The 22,937-nt window shown below is 47.4% G+C and overlaps 4 protein-coding genes and 1 pseudogene across 5 annotated transcripts; 2 read left to right on the top strand and 3 right to left on the bottom strand.

Annotated features, from left to right (window-relative positions):
- Positions 1-3,921: 3,921 nt before the first annotated feature.
- On the top strand, positions 3,922-7,400 carry LOC112886351 (protein DETOXIFICATION 14-like). 2 transcript variants are annotated; one of them, XM_025952230.1, is made up of 8 exons: positions 3,922-4,218; positions 4,894-5,438; positions 5,523-5,609; positions 5,706-5,762; positions 5,845-6,083; positions 6,785-6,990; positions 7,088-7,135; positions 7,213-7,400. In XM_025952230.1, exons 1-8 carry the CDS (start codon positions 3,937-3,939, stop codon positions 7,288-7,290), a joined length of 1,542 nt encoding a protein of 513 aa, XP_025808015.1. In that variant the 5' UTR covers positions 3,922-3,936; the 3' UTR covers positions 7,291-7,400. The 2 variants fall into 2 exon arrangements, with proteins under 2 accessions (XP_025808015.1, XP_025808016.1); XM_025952231.1 differs by lacking the exon at positions 3,922-4,218 and adding an exon at positions 4,390-4,447.
- LOC112885215 lies at positions 7,388-8,656 on the bottom strand (annotated as a pseudogene).
- Positions 8,657-10,277: 1,621 nt separating this feature from the next.
- Positions 10,278-11,805, bottom strand: LOC112887536 (50S ribosomal protein L7/L12-like). Its single transcript, XM_025953723.1, has 2 exons — positions 11,063-11,805; positions 10,278-10,667 (listed from the first exon to the last, which is right to left on the bottom strand). The coding sequence occupies exon 1, from the start codon at positions 11,779-11,781 to the stop codon at positions 11,083-11,085; it is 699 nt and encodes a 232-aa protein (XP_025809508.1). The 5' UTR covers positions 11,782-11,805; the 3' UTR covers positions 10,278-10,667; positions 11,063-11,082.
- Positions 11,806-12,078: 273 nt separating this feature from the next.
- On the bottom strand, positions 12,079-14,121 carry LOC112887537 (ER membrane protein complex subunit 6-like). The gene is made up of 4 exons (XM_025953724.1): positions 13,930-14,121; positions 12,841-13,036; positions 12,736-12,755; positions 12,079-12,403 (listed from the first exon to the last, which is right to left on the bottom strand). Exons 1-4 carry the CDS (start codon positions 14,109-14,111, stop codon positions 12,373-12,375), a joined length of 429 nt encoding a protein of 142 aa, XP_025809509.1. The 5' UTR covers positions 14,112-14,121; the 3' UTR covers positions 12,079-12,372.
- Positions 14,122-16,768: 2,647 nt separating this feature from the next.
- LOC112885694 (CDP-diacylglycerol--serine O-phosphatidyltransferase 2) lies at positions 16,769-22,691 on the top strand. The gene is made up of 13 exons (XM_025951278.1): positions 16,769-17,284; positions 17,426-17,694; positions 18,527-18,592; positions 18,834-18,893; positions 19,238-19,328; positions 19,473-19,527; positions 19,616-19,695; positions 19,800-19,916; positions 20,015-20,099; positions 20,556-20,647; positions 21,741-21,994; positions 22,097-22,185; positions 22,313-22,691. Exons 2-13 carry the CDS (start codon positions 17,540-17,542, stop codon positions 22,438-22,440), a joined length of 1,272 nt encoding a protein of 423 aa, XP_025807063.1. The 5' UTR covers positions 16,769-17,284; positions 17,426-17,539; the 3' UTR covers positions 22,441-22,691.
- The last annotated feature ends 246 nt before the right edge of the window (positions 22,692-22,937 follow it).

Here is a 22,937-nt window from a genome sequence, read left to right as displayed (position 1 = left end):
CCACGCTCCATCTTCCTAAATTATTTGAGGTTCAAACTTTGCAGGATGATCTACATGAATACTTTAGACTTTTTGGTGGCCCCAGGCCATAGCTTGATGATGAACATTTTCTACGTGGTGGTTTTCAGTGTAGGCAAGTAATCCCCAGCTGGTGCCCGGTTTCTAACGACGACGATCCCCAAGAACATTTACCTATTGACTCGCCCCCTTGCGTATCGGTGCGAGGTTGAAACATTGCAGGATTAGACGTGGATGAACGTTGAACACCCAGCCCTCACCAATTTTCGCAAAATTACACGCAGGTTCGTCGGAGAAGAGAACGTGAAATGTTCAGCTGCTGCCTGGCTTTCCATGTTTCCTCGAGACAGAGAGCACACAGGAACAGAGAAACGGGATCTGGTTTCTTCAGAGATTATGATTGGTCCCTTGCAATACAAAAGGAAAAGGGAAAAGAAAAAGAAAGAAATTATGCATGTAGCTTTGTCTTGTGTTTCTGACTACCAGCGCTTCTCTGAAGCTTCAGGAAACCGACGACGCTTTTTTGGAGCGACATGCTTAACTGGCTTCTTCGATAATTCAGGGTAGCGATCATAGGCAGCCCGCTTTCCCATCGTGATGCCACCACTTCTCCGCTTCCCATTTTCGGATCAAACGCACTCGTGCACTGCCTGGTTCGTTCCGTGCATTCAGAAAGCAGAAATTTTCATCCAACTAGTATATCTTACCATAACGAAGCCCATTTCGCGTGAGATCTCCTTGTTCCAAACATGCTCTGAACATCTATCTCATCGTGCTCTCGGCGATGCTTCGAGATCGTTTCCAAAGTGCAATAACATGGGGCGCACCTGTAGGTTCTGTGCCACGCACGCACACAGCCAACCTAGGATCTGCATGCTCACCACCACCAACCAACCTGTCCAACCCGTATGAGCGCAATGGCAGGCATCTTGGTCCGGACTCCGGGAGCCCCATGCCGCCGCGCCGCCGGCTGTTCCCTCCTCGACCAAGCGATCCGCCACCTGCTGCGCGAGGATCAGCAAGTGATTTGACGCCGTGGAGCGTGAGGGTGGCCAGACAAAAAGACATCGCCTTTGGTGTGAGGAAGGGGCTCCGGCGACGGGTTGCTGACGCCTGACGAGGTGCCAAACCAAAAGTGGAACGGCGCGCGATTGGATGCAGACACACTGACACAGTCGAGTCCTCGAGGTAACGGCGGCTGCGGATGCGGCCATGAACCGAACGAAACATGCAGCGGGTGCAGTGCACGTATTCATAAAATTGTTTTCTTGAGCCTTCTGCATAAAATTGTTCAGTTTAAGATTTGCATGGTGCTGTCTCAGGGATGCTTTCGGCTGGGACCGGTGTTCCAAGTCAGTTAGTGACCTGCTAGGGGGCGGGTTCACTAACAGGGCCAAGGTTCCGAATCGTTTAAACATGTTCGTTTTTTGCAGGAATTACATGGGCCATCTGGAGGGTCCGAAACAAGATGGCTATTGAGAAATCCATCCCTAAGAAGTAAGAACCCTCTGGATGTAATCAGGTCTGGTGTTGCTTTTGTGCAGAGATGACGCTTATTGCTGAATGAGGCGGACCAGACGGAGATCACTGAACTGGGTGCCAAGATGAAGGCGTGTGGCTAGACAACTTCGTGCCGAGCAGCGTGATTGTTTCTGATATTGTGGTGTTGTAGTACTTTGTCTTGGCGCCTTGCCGTTTTTCTGTGCTTGCTTTGAACTGGGTCTCCCCCAGAGTTGTATCGAACCTTAATTGCTTTCAAGAAAAGCTGAGTTGATCTCCTTTAAAAAAAACTGTGTTCAGTTTAATTTTGTTTTGGAGTTCTTACCTTGTGTGCAATTAATTGATTAATTAATCAAGGCGGCTGATGCCTGGATAAACGATCGTTTAGCTTTTGTGTTTATCCGATTAGTAGTAGCAGGCTAGCAGTTGTCTGAATCTCTTCAGAAGAACAAACCGATCAGCATTTGCTTGTATCAACATGCTTAACCGGTGGCTGGCTTCTTTGGCAACTGAGGACAGCGACCTAGCATGGCCACAGCCCGTTTTGGGGAACACTGGTGGCACCGCCGGCGGTTCCTACTCTTCCTGTGGTGCACCAGAGATAAACATGCATGGCCTCCACTCCAGTCTTCACTTCATAAAAAACCACAGTCCTGCTCGCCGATTCACGGAGGGGGATAAGCACAAGAAGCGTCACTGGTTGGGCATACGCGTCGACCGGCCGCCACTTATCGGACAAGCGCTCCTTTCTCTGAATCGAAGATTAAGAAATTCGACCGGCTTCTGTGTTCTGTCTGGATCGACATGCTTAGCTGGCTTATCTTTATAGCAAACCGTGGATGGATAGCGGCTGCAGACAGTCTGTTCGCCGGAATCCTGACGCCACCTCACCGCCGCCGCCGGTGGTTGCAGACTTGCAGTGACCTTCCCTATCCGTGGTGCACAAGGGAAGGGACGAGCACATGCACGGTTTCCTTTGCTGCTGCTTCGTAGAAATTGGGCTGTTTCTTGCGACAATTCTCCATTCATAAACTATAATACTATAGGATCATAATATAGCTATCCTGTCTGACATCATTGGTGCTAAAACATGGAGAGAGCATATGTGTTTTGTCACTGCGTGCAGCACTAATGAGTGGCTAATCATGCCAACACAAGTTGCTGCTGCTGCCGGCGCCGCCTGTTTCCTTCCCCGCAGAGCAAACCCGTCGTCTGCACTCGGATCGACAGGCGAGTGACGTGCGAACGAACGGGCAACTTTGTCCTGGAATAAACGAAGGAATAATTCCAACCAGCGAGGCGCAGAAGCCAAACAAAACGCCACGGCAGCGTTCCTGCCCGTCCCTGCTATTTTGCCCCGCTTTTTTTTCCCGGATCCTAAAGGCGCAAAATTATGCATGCATGTGCAAACATGGTTTTCTGTCCCAGGCTTTTCTTCAGGAATTCTCGTGTTTCAAGCATAAACTAAAGTAATATTACAAGTATAGTGGACTTGTAGCTCAGGCTAGTTGAATTGCTTTGTTTTGTTTGATCAATAAGACAGGGTGGCATGTTATCAATTCATTCCTCAAAAGTATTCACGGAGTATAGATACAAGCGCATATCCTCAAACATACGTAGTACAACTACAAAGTAACTACTAAGTACTCTCTCCGCTCAGAAATATAAGAATATCTCCATTCACAAAATTCCCACAAATATTATATCTCCTTACACAAATATAAGATCTTTTAAGTTTCAAAATCTGTCTATAAATATTAGGACTTATGGCCTAAGGGCATGTACAATGACGATTGAAATGTGTCACATGCATGATATATGCAAGCACTTTAGCTGATCACATGACAAAGAATAAATAAGGAGAGAGAGCGCACGCGTAAAACCGTCTCTTTGGTTATAAAAGAGCATATTTAACCTTTTTGTTGTAAAATTTGCATATAGGTTTCAAATGCCCAACTTGACACGCGCGGTCATATTTTTCTAGATTTATTATAAAAATTAATAATGATATCTTTTTGGTATTTGTCAGCCATTATTTCTTTAAAGGAATATGAAGTCCAATTTTTTAGAAATAAAAAAACAAAACTTTCTTGAAAAAGATCAAAGCTTAGCTTGATTACGTTTTGTGAAAAAGAAAGTACATGCTTAGAAATAAAATTCCTCGGAGTTAATTATCTCCTTTATAAATAATCTAATTCTAGAACAAGGTAGGTCCGCAATAAACTTTATTTCATGCCGGATAAAATACAAAAAATATTTGTTTTCCTGTATAGAATCCCGTGTTCACCCGGCGCTGACAGCGCGCAGTCCGTCTCCATTAAGAACCCCCCGCCACGGCCAGCATCCAGACGAACACGACTAAAAAGAGGTGAAGAGGCGGAGACAGAGAAACGCGACGAGTCGAGAACGGCGGCCGCCATGGAGGACAGAGCGCCGCTTCTGCTGCCGCGGTACACGTCGCGGGACGGCGACGGACGGGAGGAGAAGTGCGGCGGCGGCGGCGTGAGGTGGTGGAGGGAGCTGGCGCGGGAGGCCGGCAAGGTCGGGTACGTGGCCCTGCCGATGGCGGCCGTGAGCGTGTCGCAGTACGCGGTGCAGGTGGCGTCCAACATGATGGTCGGCCACCTCCCCGGCGTCCTCCCGCTCTCTGCCTCCGCCATCGCCACCTCCCTCGCCAGCGTCTCCGGTTTCAGCCTCCTCGTACGTTTCACATTAAGCACTCCGTGCCTTCTCATCTCCTCCGTTTTTAAATTCGTTGCGCAATCCTGTTCGCTTGACAAGCGTTTCACTGTTTTTTTTTCTTGTCACGTGACGTGAGTTCATAAATACTATAGGTACAAAATCTATAAGAACAAAAAAAGGGGGAAGGAATTAGAAAAATATTGGATTGAGAATCGGAGATCGTAGATTATCTCTTCAGCTAGCTATGGTATGGAACCTTGAAATTATACAGTGATTCTGCAACATCTGGCATCGTGTTTAGAAACTGGCACTCAAAATTTCAGAAGCATGCTTAGCTTCTTTAATGAAAAAAATGCATCTGTATGGTGAAGTAGTTACAACTTTACCTCACTGAATCTGTTAAATAGCACACACTGCTGTTGAAGCTCTTTGCATGGATGGCGATTAGTCATTCTTCATTATTTCGTCAACTAGGATAGATTTTTGCAGAATGGTGGTACATAAAACTACTTATGCTCCATTCAACTTTCAAGCATAAGCGTGCCCTTATCCAGCACTCTTGGCTTAAGCATGTACTATATCAGAACATCTACTTAGCATCATTTTTCCCTTGTACGGCGATCTTCTGGTTTGATGAAATGATTCACATATTTTTCTTCCATTAACTGATCAACTTGTGTACTTCTGAAACAGATTGGAATGGCGAGTGGATTGGAAACTCTATGCGGCCAAGCCTATGGCGCAAAACAGTACGACAAATTGGGAATGCACACCTATAGAGCTATAGTCACACTCATAGTTGTGAGCATTCCAATATCACTTCTGTGGGTTTTCATAGCCAAACTCCTCATCCTCATAGGTCAAGACCCCATGATCTCAAAGGAAGCCGGAAGATATATAGTCTGGTTGATTCCAGGACTCTTTGCATATGCAATCAGCCAGCCTCTCACAAAATTTCTGCAGTCTCAGAGTCTGATAATTCCTATGCTTTGGTCCTCCATTGCAACACTGCTCCTGCACATTCCTATCTGCTGGTTATTGGTGTTCAAAACCAGTTTGGGGTATATTGGAGCTTCTTTGGCGATAAGCTTATCATATTGGTTAAACGTAATTATGCTTGCTGCTTACATCAAATACTCGAATTCTTGTAAGGAGACCCGCTCGCCTCCTACAATTGAGGCCTTCAAAGGAGTTGGTGTGTTTCTGCGCCTAGCTCTGCCATCTGCACTGATGCTGTGGTAATTTCCTCAAACATGTTTCTCTTTTTATGTGATAATTCTGATATTGGGCTAATAATGAATTTTCTTTCAAAATCTTTACAGTTTTGAATGGTGGTCCTTTGAGATCCTCATTCTTCTCTCAGGAATTTTACCAAATCCAGAGCTACAAACTTCAGTTCTTTCAATCTGGTAAGTATTTTTCACATATGCATATTAACACGCACTTGCAATACATTGTATTTTTCTAAAATTATTTGCACTATTTATTCGCGTGCTCTTCATCAGCCTGACGACTATCACGTTAATGTATACTATACCTTATGGGCTTGGAGCGGCTGCAAGGTACGAAGAAGCTTAATTACTCCTAGCTGCTACTTTTCATTATCAAGACGATAATCAAATTTTTTTACTGTCCAATGAGCAGCACTAGGGTAGCAAATGAATTAGGTGGTGGTAACCCCGAAGGAGCTCGATCAGCTGTCCGGGTTGTCATGTATATTGCCGTGATGGAGGCGGCTATCATTACAGTTATATTGTTGGCATCACAGCACATCTTGGGCTATGCATATAGCAGCGATAAGGAGGTTGTTGCGTATGTCAATGCAATGGTTCCATTTGTGTGCATCTCTGTTGCTGCCGATAGCCTGCAAGGAGTTCTATCAGGTCACATCTCTAAACTTTCTTAAGCTGGTTGATCTGCCTTTCCTTCAAAAGAGTAAAGAAAAAAAATTCTTCCTGTCCTTAAAACCTCGAAAACACATCTTCCAAATATACCAGTAAAGTTATGAAACAAACTTGTTATCGGTCTTTACACCAAACTACAATGCCCTGTACCCCTTAGTTTGATCTCTGTAATTCAATCTGTGTGCTCTTCTCAATTTTGGTATGAAGCCCTATCAGGTGGCAAGTGACCATTACAGTTTTGTCAGTCATGCCAATGTCATACCAGGTAACACGCAGCTTCTGTTCTTAGTTTCTTCCGCGGTACTAATGCTATTCTGTGTTGTGGAAGCCAATTTTTGTTACTCGGGGAGTTACTTGTTTATTCCTTCGAAAATGGGCTCTTACGTGAACATGGATGCCGGTGTTTTCATCAACACGCATCTAGCAGAGATGTTACCGTAAGCAGGCTCCACATCACTACGTATGCAAATTACACCTTTCTTCTAGCTAGTGGTATTCCTGTCTGCTATATTTTTGGTTCATTTCCTCTTATGTGTTTGGGTACGCAAACATCCATCTGAATTTAAACATCTGTGAGTGTCATTTCAAGTGTTAGATGATTGACAACGCTAACTTCAGTATAGCTCGTGGCGAGACACGTTGATGCTAAATGCTAACACATGTTGTTTTTTTATCATCAGGTATTGCTAGAGGATGCGGGTGGCAGCACCTGGGCGCCTATGTCAACCTGGGCTCGTTCTATCTCGTTGGGATCCCAACGGCAGTCTTGCTCGGCTTTGTTCTGAAGATGGAAGGAAAAGGGCTTTGGATAGGCATTTCCTGCGGCTCCATAGTGCAGTTCTTACTCCTTGCCATCATAGCATTCTTCAGCAACTGGCAGAAGATGGTTTGTCCTTTCTCTGAACCTCCAAGCCTTTTCTGAACCAACGCTGTTCACACGTAGAAATAATTTGTAGCCTAATGACCTGTTGCCGCCGTTGCAGTCCGATAAAGCGAGGGAGAGAGTTTTCAGCGACGAGCCGTCAGACAAGGTACCTTTGGAATCGGATGGATCGGACATGCCTTAATTTCTGCACTAGCTCTCTGATCCATTGACCTGAACGTGAAGAAGCGCACGAGATCTTATACAGGAGAAAGTGCTTTGGAGGGACTGAACTCTATGTACAGGGGATTTGCTGAACGCTGACCACTTTTTGTGTTGGTAGCTGCTGTTGTTTGAAAATTCAAAGTTGTATCAGAACACAAGACATATGATGATTATATGCCACGAGCGATATCACCAGCTAATCGCTTCCAGTTGCTATCGGCTTCGCCAAGTCGTCGTCTTCCTCCTTGTTCAAGCAGTTCAGCCTTACGGGAGCCAGCTCCCCGCTCTCCGGCCGCCACCACCTCCTCATCCTCCTCGGTGCAGGCTTCCTCGCGTTCACCGTCTTGGTCGTCCACCCCAACGAGTTCCGAATCCAATCCTTCTTCGCAGGCAGCTGCAGCCGCCCCAGCGCGAACGCCGCCGCTGCCTCGTCACCGCGCAAGGCTGCCAGAGTCCCCCATGCCGCCGCCACGGAGGCCGCCCAGTCGCCGGCGCCGGCGCCGGACGACGCCTCAGCATCCAGACGCTGCCGACCAAGGGGGGGTTTTGAAAATACTGGATCCGGAATTTTTCAAATAAATCCCTAAATCGGATCGCGACTAATAATCACGATCCAAATAGAGGGTATTATGCAAATATTTAATCCCATATTTACAAATAGACCCGATCGCGATCTATAGTCGCGATGCAAATAAGGAGGTATTGTGTAAGGGCCTGTTCGGATCCGACGCCAAACCGGGCAAATGGGAAAGTAGTTGCTGTTTTCTTTCCATTTGCACCCGAACACCATCTGTTGAAAGGGAAAGAGCGAGACGAGGTAGCAAAATAGCAAATTCCTTCGCCGCCGCCCGACCCCGCGCCTCGGCCTCCGCCCCCGCCGCCCGACCCCGCGCCTCGGCCTCCCCCCCCCCCCCCCCCCCCCGCCGCCCGACCTCCGCCGCCCGACCCCGCGCCTTCCACCCGCCGTAGTTGCCAGATGGGTCGCTCATGTAGAGCTGGAAGCCATGGTGCTTGTCCCACCCGGCGAAGAGGAAGGAGACCCCGAAGGGGCGTCGGCCTCCGAACTGTGTGTATCCCTGCTTGGTGTCGCAGAGGGACTGGACGAGCTGCTCGACGGGGATGGGCTCCTGGTAGCTGGGCGTGGAGGCGGGCGGTGTTGATGAGGATGTTGGCGTCCGACATGATCCCCGCGACGGCGCAGGCGAGGTGGGAGTCGATCTTGTACATCTTCTCGGCGGATCGGGAGGTCTGGAGGAGCTTGGAGGTCACCTTCTTCTCGCCGACGAGGACCACGCCGTCGGCCGCCAGGATCCCAAGGGCGATCGCCTCCATCGCGTACTCCACCTGGTAGAGACGCCCCTCCGGCGAGAAGATCGTCGTGCGGCTGTCATAGCGGCGAGACATCGCGGCGGCGGCGGCGGTGGCGGCGGTGGCGAGATTGGGGTTTGCGAGATTGGGGGATTCGGGGGATGCATATAGCAAAACATCAAAAGGGCAAATTTTTTGCTGGAGGATCCGAACACCTCTAAGGGCAAATTTTTTGCCACTTTTGGCAAATGGCAAAAATTTTGCCCTTTTGCTCTTTTGCTATATGGATCCGAACAGCACCTAAATACTCCATCCATCATTTTACGATGGAACCCCTAAATCGGATCGCGACTATTAATTGCGATCCAAACTGGGGTCATTTCGAAAATGTTCCCGGCTAGCGCCGGAGCAGCAGAGCTCACGCCGCCGCCGCCGACTTCTGCTATTCCCGTGCGCTCCGTCGCGACCCGCTCGCCTACACCTAGCCGCCCCCCTCTGCATTCCGTGCGCCACCGCTCTCGGTCCGAGCTACACCGGAAATGCTGCCGGCGCAGAGGCGGCGGCGGCGCGGAGGGAGCTGCGCGGCCTGCCGCTCTGAGACGACGACGGCCTTCTATATACAGGTCGGGGATGCGGCGTCCCGTCAAGATTTTTCTCCGGCAGCTGCGTAGACCGGAGGCATTGACGGCTGAGCAGCGGCAAGAGCAGGCCTGGCGGTCACGCTCCGCTCGGCGAGGACACGCGCACGGCGGCGTTAGAGCAGAGCAGACCTGCACGCGCACGGAGGCGTCACGCGTGATGGCCTCGTCGGAGAGACGCGGACGCCGCCCACGGAGCGCGCGAGGAGCGGGGAGGCTCGGATCTAGAACCACGGTTTCTCCCGACTTGGCACTAGCTAGCTCGTGACCCAAGCGAGAGACAGCTCTGGAACCAACGGCACGAAGATGATGAAGCTCAGGCCGGGCAGAAAGGGAAAATCAAGTCACCCAAGAGAGATTAGCATTTCAATAGTGCTCGTTTAGATGAAAGCTCCGTGCCCATTCACGCAACCGCGCCGAGCCGCCGAGATTAGGACCAGGTCGTCCTCTGAACCGGCTCAATTATTCAGCTCAGATGACCTCATCATATTCTCAGCTTCGTAGCAACTGCGGTGCTCTGATTTGTTCTCTTAACTTGAGAGACATCACCGGCTAATCGTTCCAGCTGCTATCAGCTATCGCCATGGCGTCGTCTTCCCCATCGCTCATGTGCAGGGGATTCTACTGTTGGTTCAGCGGCCGTGAGCTCGGCCCCGTTCGAATTGGGTCGGTGGCTGCAAGCTTTGCAGGAGCGGGGGGTGGGCAGCGAGCCGCCGCCCCTGCAAAAAACGGGAGACGGGAGCTAAAGCGCCATTGCTACGCATGACGCTGTTGTCGCAAGTGCCAATTATCCACTGAAGGAACAGCAGAATGACACAGCATACAGACAGATATGTAGATGAGCTAGGTCGATTTCGCCCTCGTGACTTCGTGAGCACTGGTCACCTTTGCTGCTCCGAGTTCTCTCAACCAGGAACAAGTTTGGCGAGTAACAAACATGCTCCCCAATTTATATCAAAAATAAACATGGCGCGAAGACCCGGCGTATGATAAAACCACACGACGCAGGATTATGATCTCAGTGAATGTACGGGCTTCTGTTCCAAAATTCAGGATACAGCACAACTCAACAAGTACTGAATGTAATCACGAGCCATAACCATCATCAGTTACATACCTTTTTTTTTTGAAAAGGTTACATACCAACTCATACGATCAATCATTGAATAAATACAGAAGGCAAAGACATAGCTCAGGCTGCTCTGCTACAGGCATGACACCAAAATATAGGCACGCAGAGATAATTGCCAACCAAAAGTAACATTACACATACTGTAATACACCAGCTGGTGTGTGTTGTTTATCTCAATTTTCAAAGAATTTATTCCACATCTCCTGCTAATGATAAGCTATCCCTCAACAGAATAAGAGGAAACACATGATTTGATGAATAGTTGAAGGCCGTTGAGCCTCAAAATTCCGGTTACAGTGCCGAGCGAATCCGGATGCAGCCTTCAACCATGTGAAATGAGCAGCCATATGGAGCCGGGCCAACATGAAAAGCATGCGGTTAAAGATTGTCAACATCACCTGCACATAGCAACAGCAGCTAAGTTGCATGCATATCACATATCACAGCAGCTAAGCAGAGCAAATCTTACCCATATGGGCATCTTTGTATAAAATCAACAGATTCTATTATGAATGAGCTAGGTTACTAGGAGTATTTCAACTCGATGGCTGCAAGTTCACAAAATCAATATAGCAAATAGCAATGCTCTAATTTGTTTTTGATCCCACTAGCTCACAACTAATGTCCCAATCCCACTACACAATGACACATTCGAAGATCACAACACATTCGACTAAACACACTCCAAATCTATTATTGTACGCCACATCATCGTCCACAATTTCACTATGCCACACACATCCTTGCACTTAAAAGTTGACCTGAAATGGAGCATAAATTTGCAGGATCTCACCAGTGAATGGCATGCTCTGATCAGTCCATGACAACCTTGGCTCCAACAGCCTTCATCCGCTCGACGATCGCCTCAGCCTCCTCCTTGGATACGCCGCCCTTGATCACCGCAGGCGCCTTCTCCACCAGCTCCTTGGCCTCCTTCAGCCCCAGGTCAGTAAACGACCGGATCTCCTTGATCACCTTGATCTTGCTCGCCGCGTCGAACGCCTCCAGCCGCAGCTCGAAGACCGTCTTCTCGGCTGCCGCCGCAGCCTTCTCTCCCCCCGAACCGGCCGTGGCGCCGCCGCCGCCGAGCCCCGCAGCGGAGTTGAGGATGGCGATGGGGGGTGCCGAGGGTATGTCAAGGCGGCGGAGAAGGAGAGATGAGAGAGCGGCGGACTCCGCGAGGGTGAGGGAGGAGACGTTCTCGACGAGGCGCCACACGCGGTCGGACGGAGGCGGCCGGGATGGGGAGGACGGGTCAAAGGTGGAGGGGTCGTAGTCGGTGGGAAGCTTGCGGACGTCGACGAGCTCCTCGGCCGAGGCGGTGGAGAATGCCGCAGAGAGGCGTTGGCGGCGGAGGAAGAGTCGGTGGCCGGAGCGGAGAATGGACGCGGCCATGGCGGCGAGGCTAGGGTTCTGGCTGCGGGATGCGGCGCTCCATAGAGTTGGGTTTTGGAAGAAGATGCGTTTGGAAGTTTGGATCCGGGCAAGGCCCGTGTAGTAAATTCGGCCCATTACCCTTACAACAAGGCAGAATTTCTTCTGTAATAAAGATAAAGAAAAAAAGCTGTATCAGGTTGGGCTGAGCTTGGCTAAGCAAGCGGGATAAGTTGATGAATTCATTTCGATCTGGACATAGACCCAGTCAGTTGAACCATGCCTAGCAAACTTCAATACACAAATCTGAATATCTGAGGATAATGCATCAATGGAGCAAGGGACGACTACATTTCGTATGATACTAATTGCCAGAACGGCGAGAATCTCAGGAGTCCCATTGACACCAGATTTTCAGTCCGATTTTTGCGTCAATAAGTCCAAACACAAAATTTATATCTATCAACCTCAGTTTCAGTACCATAGTGGCTGCTGGAAATGACAAATCACAAATTCACAATTGATACAAATCATCCAAAAAAGAAATTGCTACAGTTCATGAGGTTTGCTAAAGTACATGTCTACACCGATAGATCTGATGTCTCACTAAAGTTCATATCAATTACCAATACAAAAATTGAGTATAAGATGAGCTCATGGCCATGTGCGATTTCAGGAGAAATCCCAAATCTACTTTCTTTCTTTCGAGAGTAGCTCTTTCTATGCCCATCAGAAGATGTGAACAATGTCATAAGCAAATCTGTATCTTGTCAAGGATGAACTCAACCAAACAGGAAAAAAAAGGACTAACACTAAAACAGTTGAAAAATAGACAGAGAAAGACTAGCAAACATGTTCATGAGTAGGAAAATAGGTTGCAGACGCATGAATTCCTTTTGGCAATTGTCTAAAAATATAGATTTTCATTCCTTTTCCAGCCTGACAAACACAAATCTAAAATATTAATTTTTTGCCCAATATTCAGCCATTACATCCCAGATATTTGTCATATTTCAGGTTATTTATCAATCTAATAAGCATGTAAATAAAAGATATAGTATGAACAAGAGTGCTTAAATCATCAAAGGATACGACCAAAACAGCACAAAGGACTGCAAAAGGAAATACATAACATTAGAACATCATTAAACTGCATGATAAGCCACAGAATATCGAAATGGCAAGAAAAAGGCTTACCATAAGGCCGCCAAAAACTCCTTCAATTAAAATCCTGCTCCAACTATCGAAGTATGTCTGCACTGAAAACTTTGACTTTGCTAAAAGCCCAATAGATGAGACCATCATTATCAGAAAGTAGAAGACAAATCCCATCAGGCCTGTGAATCCCCAGATTCCAGCAACAACTCCACCAATGATCGACAAGAATGTTCGACTGTAACATGAAAATACCTCTTGTTTAGGGTACATCATCATTTAAAAAAAATAAAGTAGCAAATCAACCGAGTATCTTCAACTGGAAAAGCCCTAAAAGAATTAACAGGGGTAAAGTGAACGAATATGCCACACAGAAAAAAAAAATCTTCATGACCTTTACATTGTGCCCAAAACCTGTTTAGCGAACATTACAGACATGTTCAACCAATTCAGCTGATCCTATTCCTCACTGAAGTATGGAAATATTTTCTGCATATCCATGTTAAAGAACATGAAGCTGAAGCTTATGTTCAAGCATAAGAACGATACCACAAAACCCTTTTGCATAACAGATATCCTAGCAACTCTAAGGGTAGTTGTCAACCTAAAAAGGAAGTTTTGGCAAATCATTGGTCATGGATAAATATGTAAGACTACTTCATTTTTATTATTCGTCAAGCATTGTGGAAAATCAAATCCTTACTCCTAGCAATGTGGCTTAGCATAGCAGGCAGAACCAAAGCAGATCCGGTTAACTCAATGCAGCAGATTCAACTAGGCAGACAATGAAAGCACCAATTCACCGGTCATAATATTGTTACCTATCCTGTTTCTCATGTGAGCTTCCCCGAAAATAGGATGGCTGCTACTACACATCACAATTGTAAGAGAAATATTTCCAGTTATGGGCACACATTACTCCCCTCTTCCTGTCTGATCGACATTTAAATACTATATTGTACAATTTTACTAGCATACTCCCTAATTCGCGGGGAACATAAATTACCTCGTAGTTGGAGTACCTAATTCAAGGGATCTCGCTGAATTCAGATCAAACCCAACAATAAACTGGGGGCACCAGATCGGATCGAGCGCATGGGGAGGGAGCGGGAGGAAGAGAGAGACAGGTACCTGTAGTAGATGGACTTGACGTTGCTGGTGAGGTTCTCCGTCTGGAGGATCGGAACATCGTCGGAGGAAACGCCGCCGGCCGCCGCCATAGCCGTGACCGCTTTTTCGCTACTCGCGAGATTCGGAGGCGGAGGCTGGGGCGGCGAGACTCTCCACGGGGATGTGTTGATGATATTTTGCATACACACCCTCGAACTATTATGTTTCTCGCGATCAGGTTAGTGCCAGTGCCAGTCTACCCTGAGACTGAGAAGTTCCTCATCGTAGGCTCGGTTTTTTTTTTGGACACTACTGTTTTTTTTTTTTGGACGACGCCGAATCTTCTCCTGCTTCGGCAATCCATCGCCAGCGATCGAGCACGCACGATCTAGACGCCGTCCTCGGCCCGTAGCTCCTTTGCCACGGTTTGGCCCCGATTCCGTGCTGGTTTTGCGTCATGGCCTCACGGGCGTGAGCGTCCTCCTGTGGGCATCCATCCCTCCCCAAGGACCTGATTCATTGCGTGCCGGTTGCGTTGGTGCCCTGTGATCACGGGTTCCGTGGTCCAAATCCGATGGGTTCTTAACCGTCATGTGCTAATGCCGTGTAGAATCCTCGATGTAATCAAATGCACGAGGTTGTGAGCTGTGCCATGTACTGTGGATGCGCTGTGTAGTCTGCAAACGAATGATGGGTCCAGGACCATGCTTAAAAAAAAAAAGTTGATGTCTCCAGATGAAATGCGGGTACAGCTTATGAAGCGAAAGATGTAGCCAAATATCCTCATTGCTACATGAGTGTAGCATCTTCTCCTTATCATAATTCTACTTTTTTTTCCGTGAAACTTATCACAAATCTACTTGGGCGTAATTCTTTTTTCGGAAATCATGAATAGTAATTCTTTTTTTTTTTGAAACCATGAATAGTATAGTTTAGTAACTTTAGTGAGGAGCTACTAATTGGACCAATCATGAGCCAGTTTGGTCACTGATCGCGCCAATCAAGTGTTGGCTTGGCTGCTTTTAGTGACGAGCATAAAAGACCTTTAAATGCCTCAGGCTCAGGGTCTGAAGATAAGTTTTTTGGTTTTGATCTTTGGCTTATTTAAAGGACGGCAAATGGCATCAGCTTCTCTGGTTCTACAGAAAGGAGGAATCTTTAGCCAACATCAAAGAATCTGATGCCAAAGCAAAGAAGAATATCCTACATGCTATTATCGCGAAGCAACCAAAACTTTTTGTGTGGCTAAGTGATTGGGGCCAGAGCTTTACTACCGATATACTACTACTACTTCATCAGTATGCATCTACCGGCCTATCACCCCACGTACGTTTACGAATTCTAACTCTTCCCCCCCCCCCCCCCCCCCAAAGATCACAGATTGTAGACAAAAGACTAATTCAACTTGATCATGAAAACTTTTTAACTAAACTTTGGCTCGAGTTTGAAATCTTCTCCAAACTCTTACCGAAACATCGAGTTTGAACACTCGACCACTGCTCCAGCCGTCAGCCGTGGGAACTCCATCGTTCCATGCAAAATTTCTACTTGTGTCTGCGATCATCCCACGTCCGGAGCCGACTTTCCTTCTCGTCTGGATTCAGGAACAGTGAAACCGAAACCCCGTTCCTATTGCCAACAGCAAACAGGCGGCCGCAGCCCGCAGCAAAAAAGACTGGACAGAGAGAGCACTCGGCGGCATGGCATCCTTCCTGTTAGGTGAGGTGACCCGACCATCAACTGTCTGCCGGCTCGGCCCTCGGACACCCCCCCCCCCCCCCCAAGCCCGTGCGGCCTTGTCCGCTTCCGCTTGGCCCGGGGGCGGCGGGGCCGCAGCTACGGCCGCGCCACCGCCTGCCTGGCCCCGCGCTCCGGTGGCGCCGAAAGGAGGAGGGGCCTTGGTGCTGGGGCGAGCGTGCGGGGTTGACTGCACGGCCACGATGGCGCGGGGTGAGGATCGTACGCCAGCGGCGCGCTTGTCGCCTTGCCCCCGCGCGCGTACGAACGGAAGCTCCCATCCCGATGATCCCGATCTCGGGCCTCGCCGTGTCGCCCCCCCCCCCCCCCCCCGTCGTCGTGGAGCTCTCCCTGTTGACTCTTCTGTTCTTACTTCTTACCCGCCCGCAGGTGAATTATTGGCGCGGTGCCTTTCTGCTTCGACAACTTGGTGCACCCCAACAGTCACCGTCAGTACATGCTGCCCTGTGCCCTTTTTTTAAAAAAATGATTTTAAAAGCGTGGGTTCGCCGCTTAGCGAGCTGGGGGGGGGGGGGGGGTGCTAGGCTTATCTCATGGGTTCGCCACTTCATTCATCTTCTCTGGCTCTCTTGTTTAGGCCAAGACCAACGTGTTGGTGCCATGGTGCCATGTTGACTTCCGAAGGTCCTTCCAAAAGGCGTTTTATTTTATCCCACGCTGATGGTTGCTGATACAATAGGTGTCATTATGCTAAGCTAAAACTACGCCAAATCGAACACGCAAGATCAGGTTTCAGCCACGATCGGCCGAAGACAAAAGAGGCAAAGCATGCGGGCGCAAACAGACCACACCGAGGAGTAAAACAGCTCGATGCTTTAGGGGTCCACGGAACACGGGTGGCATAGTTTACGCACCCTTTGCCTTTGATCAGCCACCTGCCGCCGCAGCCCAAATACGTGAACCGCAAGCCACTTGGTGCACGGAGATCGGTTGGCCAGGCTAGGCCTCGGCGAGAAAGCGCACAGATACAACGGAACAAAAGTAGTTGGAGGCCTCGACGAATGCACGCCCTACCCGCGGGGGTTGCCATGCCAGCCAGCCCCGGAACCCGGAACCCTGCCAGAGCGTCCGGGGTACACATGGGGCTCCCCGAGCGGGCACCCGGGACGGCCGCCGCGCGGCGGCTCCCCTTGCTGGCGGCCCGCTACGGCGGTACGGCGCCGCCGGTTCCCGAGCCCGAGCCGGCCGGCGGGGGCTGCCGGGAATCCGGCCCGGACGCGTTGCGTTTACGTGGGGAGACGCGCAAAAACCACGGACGGAACCGAGTCAGGCAAATTAACCGGGAGCCCCATCGCGTCGCGCCCCCCTCAGGCCCTCTCTTTTAAAGACGCGGCGACCGCCACCCTCCCTCGCCTTCTCCACTTGGTCGCCTGCCCGCCCGCCTCCCCTCCCCTCTCGTCCCACGCCTCGCGCGCGCCTTCTTCTCTAATTCCACAGAGCTGGCGGCGGCGCGCGTCCGGCCGAGACGGTGTCGCTCCCCACCTCCCGAATTCGCTCGGGCGTCGCCGCCGATTGCGTTTTCCGTTGTGGCGTCCCGTCGGATCGCGTAGGGTAGGGCAACCGGCACCGCACGGTTAAGATACGCTCTCCAACCCCCGGGTTTCAAGGCGGCTCCGCGGTATGTTGGGCCGTCTTGCATGTAGAATTCTCTCGCGTTTTTTTCCCGTCTCCTTTTTATGGCCCCGGCGGGTGCGACGGCAACTCGTGCTGACTCGGTGCTGCGGCGCCGGCGCCGGCATGGTAATTTGGCGGTTTGCAGGCCTTCCAACTCTGGCAGGTGTTGGTTCCGGCGGTTTCTGCTGTCGCGGGCTCAGACTCAGAGGCGGTCCCGCGGCTGTTCCCTCTTGATTCGGGCGGGCGCTGAGGACGTGCCATGGAGGCGAAGCAGCGGGCGCGGCACGGCGAGGAGAGGCGGCCGCCGGCGTCCACGGATGGCGCCGCCGCCGCCGAGGAGTACGACCCGTGGACGGCGTGGCTGTACAAGCCGCACACCATCTCGGTGCTCCTCGTCGGCGCCTGCCTTCTCATGTAAGCGCCCTCGAATTCTCCTCCTCCTCTGTTCCTCAAGCAGAGAGCAGGAGAGCCTTGTCTCGTTTCGCCTTTGCCACCGTGTTCGTACTGCCCCCCGCTTGATGACGGAATTTTTACGGGTGCGAAAAGGTCTGTGGCTGGGGAAGTACAAGAGCTGCCAGGGATACCAGGTGCTGCAACAGTGTCAGAGATGAAAGGCAGCCATGTACCCCTGTGGCTTGGTTTTATTTTCCCTTTTCTTAAAAGGAGCTTTTGGTTGGAATTTAGTGAATATGTGGGAACGGATCGAGCTTCTGAATAATTGGAGGATGATCAATGGGTAGGCACGTCAAATACGAGTGGCTGTGGACAACCAGAGTCCTGCTCAAGTATCTCATGCCAAAACTGTTCTGAAACTCTCCTGGAAATGAAATTGTCTTGAATTTGCTCTAGAAGCTGTCTTACATATTCCCTTATTTTCCTTGGGCACTTATAAGCGTGTGCAAATTAAGAGGTTTATTCGGGTTCATTTAGTAGTAAGTAGTACGATAAATAACAGTACTCGTCGAGAGTTTTCTTACTGCCTTCTGAAAAAAAATGATACCATTTCGTGTGAGGAAGAATACGTACCAATTAAGCTTGGACCTGAATCTAAGGTACAACCATTAGCTGTCTAACCCCAGTCCCAAGTTATCCCCGAGATGTGCCACACGGGACATGCAATTCGTGAGTGATTTGTAGGCTGTCGAGCCGTGGATACGATACCAACCGTACCATGGGGCATCCTCCTTTTCACTTTCTCGTGGTGCCATCTCATCTGACATCAGATTCAATTGTTCTTTCCTTTCAGCTGGGCAAGTGGAGCACTTGATCCTGAAGGCGCTGCTGCTCACAGTAGCGTTACATCAATCAAGAGGTATGGCTGAATCATCTCAATTTCTAATTATTACCTTGTTTAAGAAGCACTGAACTTTCAAAAGTAGAAATAAAAGAAGAAGTAGGCTACTTTTCATCTATTCCAAACGGAAAAGATAATCAGGCCACTATTACATTCTGATGCCGCCTTTTGGACTCGAGCTGTTTTACCTCACAGCAGTGCACAATGATTGGAGAGAGTGAGTGATGCTGACTCATCTTCTCTTACTGAAACTTTCCAGGGGTGTCTGGGCTATGATTGCAGTCTTCCTTGCCTACTGCACGCTTCAGGCACCTTCAACGTGAGTAAATTTCCCTCCTTTTTTAATGGAAATCAAGCATTGGGGCTTTATCAGTGCAGCGTTTCGTTTGTCATGTTGCTCTCGAGCCACAGTTGTGTTGTGCATATTGTGGATCAGGTCGTTTCAAGTGGCAGTAGACAAACTACCATAGAGACACGGTGCCAAGGCATCTTTACTGTCTGTACTTGCTGCAAGATTTCTGTTCTTATCTCCTTGACCTTGAAATATTGCCTCCCAGTCCATAGCCATTTTCAGCTCCCATAAATCTATCGTGCATCAATATAGGTTGATGTGCTGACATTTTTGGACGATACTGATTCAGTGCCCTGGCAATTTTGTCACAGGATACTTATTAGGCCCCATCCTGCTGTCTGGCGCCTGGTGCATGGACTGGCTGTCGTTTACCTCGTTGCTATTACCTTTCTTCTTTTCCAGGTTATCTACATATGTGGTTCAGTTGTATACTATTCTGTTGGCATCATCGCCTTTTCTCCAATGACTTGATTAATTTGGGCACGTCAGTGTGAAGGGCATTTTGGCTAACTAATCTGTGGCTCTTATTTGCTGCTAATTTTCCAGAATCGTGACGATGCTCGCCAGTTCATGAAACACCTTCACCCTGATCTTGGAGTTGGTAAAATCTCTGGTTAAATTGACAGGAGATATAAGATTTATTTTTTTAAAAAAAATCTGGTAATAAACATTTACTTTTCCAAATGCAGAATTGCCGGAGAGATCTTATGGAGCTGATTGCCGTCTGTATGTTCCAGAAAACCCTAAAAACAAGTTCATAAATATTTATGTATGATTTTCCATATGAACCTTCCTATTCTGTGAAGACGCACATGCTTTGGTCATCATTATTGCTATTACTCTATTAAACTAGACTGTCTGATCTATGTATAGGAGACATTGTTTGATGAATTTGTTGTTGCCCATATCCTTGGGTGGTGGGGCAAAGCTGTAATGATACGAAATCAACTTCTCCTTTGGGTCTTGTCCATTGGCTTTGAGCTTATGGAGGTTAGATCTGGGTGCCCTACTGGAAAGGACTTCAAAGTTAACTTTTCATTCTTGTCGTCTCTTTGACAAGGAAGCATGCTTACTATGACATTTTGCAGCTAACGTTCAGACACATGTTGCCAAACTTTAATGAGTGCTGGTGGGATAGCATTATTTTGGATATCTTGATCTGCAATTGGTTTGGTGAGACATTTGAAGATAGTTAATGTTCATGTTTCATACTTTCGGTTACCATACTGATATTAATGTGATCTGTTGTTGATCAGTAAGTTAAGTAATAAGCATATTAAAGTAATAGATGTCTTCTCCTTTTGCATGATTTTATAAAGTTTCTTTGCATTGGATTCTATCAACTGTAACTTGGTAATATTTAAGATTTGTGATGTATCATAAGTCAAATAGGAAAATAAAAAATAGTACATGTCTGGCATGCCTCTGGCATCTTGTTATTTGACTAGAATATTTAATGTTATTATATCACCTGATGCCTAGAAAGTAAACTTTCTATTGAGCAAATCAAGATCTTAGCATGTTCAATACTCATGGCCCAGGGAACCTAAGAAGAACTGATGTAATTTTTTATATTATTTGATGATGAGAATTATATGTTTTGACTGAAATGCTCCTATTTTTATCCAGGTATTTGGGCAGGAATGCACACAGTCCGTTACTTTGATGGCAAAACATATGAATGGGTTGGACTGAGCCGCCAGCCAAGCATCATGGGTAAGGTATGTTCACTGAAAATACATTTGCAGGCGTATGGTTTCTCCATCTTATAGCAGGGTAGTTTTGTTGTAATTGTATCGTTGTATAGATAAGGCCTTTGTTCCTAAATAGGTCTTCTTTTAGAATGCATCGAATCAAACTTTCATAACTTCTTTTAACCAAAACTATGACATCTAGTACGAAAAAGTATGTTGTTTATGTATTTTTCCAAACAGTTTCGAGAATGAACTAACACATGTTTTAGAGACTGCTGAAGTGCTGGTGTTCTTATAAAAAAAAAGTGCTGGTGTCTGAAACATAAGAACAGCAGTATCCCGGGGTTTTTTTCCACGGCACTTTTATCACCATGGCCCTGAATCCTGATCTTCTGTACTTCTTAAGTTTCCCTTGGATATTGCTTTTTTTCATAAAGAATTACACACCAAGGATACTGCTCTGAGTTAGGACAGCACCTTACCAAAGGATAGTCCAAGACAAGTGACTCCAAAGCAATGCAGTTTACTGAGCAAAAGTAAATTGCTTTGACTTCTTGCATGTAAGATGCCAGACAACATGTGAGGTTTTCCCAGTGGGCCTGTTTTACATTTCTGTTGCGCTGTCCAAATCTGCTCTTTGTCATTATTGATCCTTGAGTTTCTTCACAATTTTTTTCCCATACAGTTGTGCATTCACTGTTATCTTATAAACTGGATCGACATGTAAATAGTAACATCTGTTTCAGACAACCAAACTTGTAATCAGGCTTGCCCATATGTTGTCCTAGGGCCAAACAATTGTAGCTTTTATTGAGTTTGACTCATAATATTTTTTCTATCATAGCACATGAAACAGAATATCAAATAGTCTAAAAGTTGTTTCAGAATGAATATTTCTAATTAAGTGATGATATAGAACAGAGTTATAAACACGACCTAAATTATTTCAGTTATGTTACTCCTGAAGTCCTGAGAAGTACGAATTACATTGACATTAGCAAGTTTTTCCCCTGACAAATACAATATCAAGTTGAGAACTCTTAGTTTGAATTAATCTAGAACTTCAGCATTATCTGTGCAGACTGGCAGACTAATTTACTCTCCTTTGCTTGTCTTGCAGGTGAAAAGATCACTGAGCCAGTTCACCCCTGCACAATGGGATAAGGATCAGTGGCATCCTTTCATGGGGCCACTGCGATTCATCCAAGTGCTTTTCCTCTGCGCCGTCTTCATGACTGTGGAGCTTAACACATTCTTTCTCAAATTTTGTCTATGGATTCCTCCAAGGAATCCCTTGGTCGTGTACAGGTTGATCCTCTGGTGGCTGATTGCCATCCCAACCATCCGCGAGTATAACTCCTACTTACAAGACAGGTTAGCCTAATAGCCATTCAGTTGTTAACAACAGCACGCATGCACAGTATTACGCTTTCTTGTTGGATAATTGATGATTGACCTTGGTTTTGATCATCACAGCAAACCAGTGAAGAAGGTTGGAGCCTTTTGTTGGCTCTCTCTGGCTATTTGCATAGTGGAGCTACTTATCTGCATGAAGTTTGGGCATGGTGAGCTTCCTCTTTTCAACTTTCTTGTCAGATATAGCATTGACAATCCAGTGTGTGATAATGAATTTAGTTGAAAAAAAACTATGTTTTGCAAACTGTTTGCCTGACATTCAGCAAATTTGAGCAGGGCTGTTTCATGACCCAATGCCTACCTGGTTGGTTATCTTTTGGAGCTCAGTGGGGATTGCGCTTGTGATTTTCTTGCTTGCATGGTCATGGAGGAATCACCAAAAATTCCGGAGAAAGCAGCTGTGATAGATTGCAAGAATTTATCTCGGACAATTTAAAACTCGCTTGCTTTTTTGGATACAGGCGCTGTACATATGTGATATGTGATGTAACCTACGTATTAGGGGAGCCCATTTTTCTGCAGCTCCTGGCAGGAACTTGGTTTGTCAGTTGTCACAGTAGCTCATGAGATTTGACGAATAATTGAGAATGCTGCAGCATCAAAATCTGGTTTAATTAATCAAATAAAGCAAGATCATCCATGTTTGGGTTCTAAAGTTCAGTTTACTTTTTAAGTAAAGTCAAAGCTGGTATTCAGTTTGTCTCAGCATTTTTGTTTTTCTAAGTAAAGTCAAAGCAATTTCGATATTTCTTGAAACGTTAGGCCTGCTATGAAAGCTTAGGTTTCAGTGCAAAAATATGGCAAAATCTATGTCATTTTTGTAGTGGTACAATAAATTATATCAACTAAATTTTTTAAGTAGAACACGGAGGAGGACTTTTGTGACTTTACGGTCCAAACA

The sequence above is a fragment of the Panicum hallii genome, chromosome 3 (assembly GCF_002211085.1).
Source record: "Panicum hallii strain FIL2 chromosome 3, PHallii_v3.1, whole genome shotgun sequence".
Taxonomy (NCBI): domain Eukaryota; kingdom Viridiplantae; phylum Streptophyta; class Magnoliopsida; order Poales; family Poaceae; genus Panicum; species Panicum hallii.
The sequence above is the reverse complement of the archived record's forward strand: the minus strand, read 5'-3'. Positions and strand labels throughout refer to the sequence as shown.

Coding starts and splice junctions, on each gene's coding strand:
- LOC112887537 (XM_025953724.1), bottom strand. CDS start 14,111: ATGCAAAATATCATCAACACATCCCCGTGGAGAGTCTCGCCGCCCCAG. Junction 13,037..13,929: donor GTCAAGTCCATCTACTACAG/GTACCTGTCTCT, acceptor TTCATGTTACAG/TCGAACATTCTTGTCGATCA. Junction 12,404..12,735: donor TCCTTTGTGCTGTTTTGGTC/GTATCCTTTGAT, acceptor GACAAGATACAG/ATTTGCTTATGACATTGTTC.
- LOC112887536 (XM_025953723.1), bottom strand. CDS start 11,781: ATGGGCCGAATTTACTACACGGGCCTTGCCCGGATCCAAACTTCCAAA.
- LOC112885694 (XM_025951278.1), top strand. CDS start 17,540: ATGGAGGCGAAGCAGCGGGCGCGGCACGGCGAGGAGAGGCGGCCGCCG. Junction 19,696..19,799: donor ACAAGTTCATAAATATTTAT/GTATGATTTTCC, acceptor ATCTATGTATAG/GAGACATTGTTTGATGAATT. Junction 22,186..22,312: donor CTGCATGAAGTTTGGGCATG/GTGAGCTTCCTC, acceptor AAATTTGAGCAG/GGCTGTTTCATGACCCAATG.
- LOC112886351 (XM_025952230.1), top strand. CDS start 3,937: ATGGAGGACAGAGCGCCGCTTCTGCTGCCGCGGTACACGTCGCGGGAC. Junction 5,763..5,844: donor GGGCTTGGAGCGGCTGCAAG/GTACGAAGAAGC, acceptor TCCAATGAGCAG/CACTAGGGTAGCAAATGAAT. Junction 6,991..7,087: donor TCAGCAACTGGCAGAAGATG/GTTTGTCCTTTC, acceptor CCGCCGTTGCAG/TCCGATAAAGCGAGGGAGAG.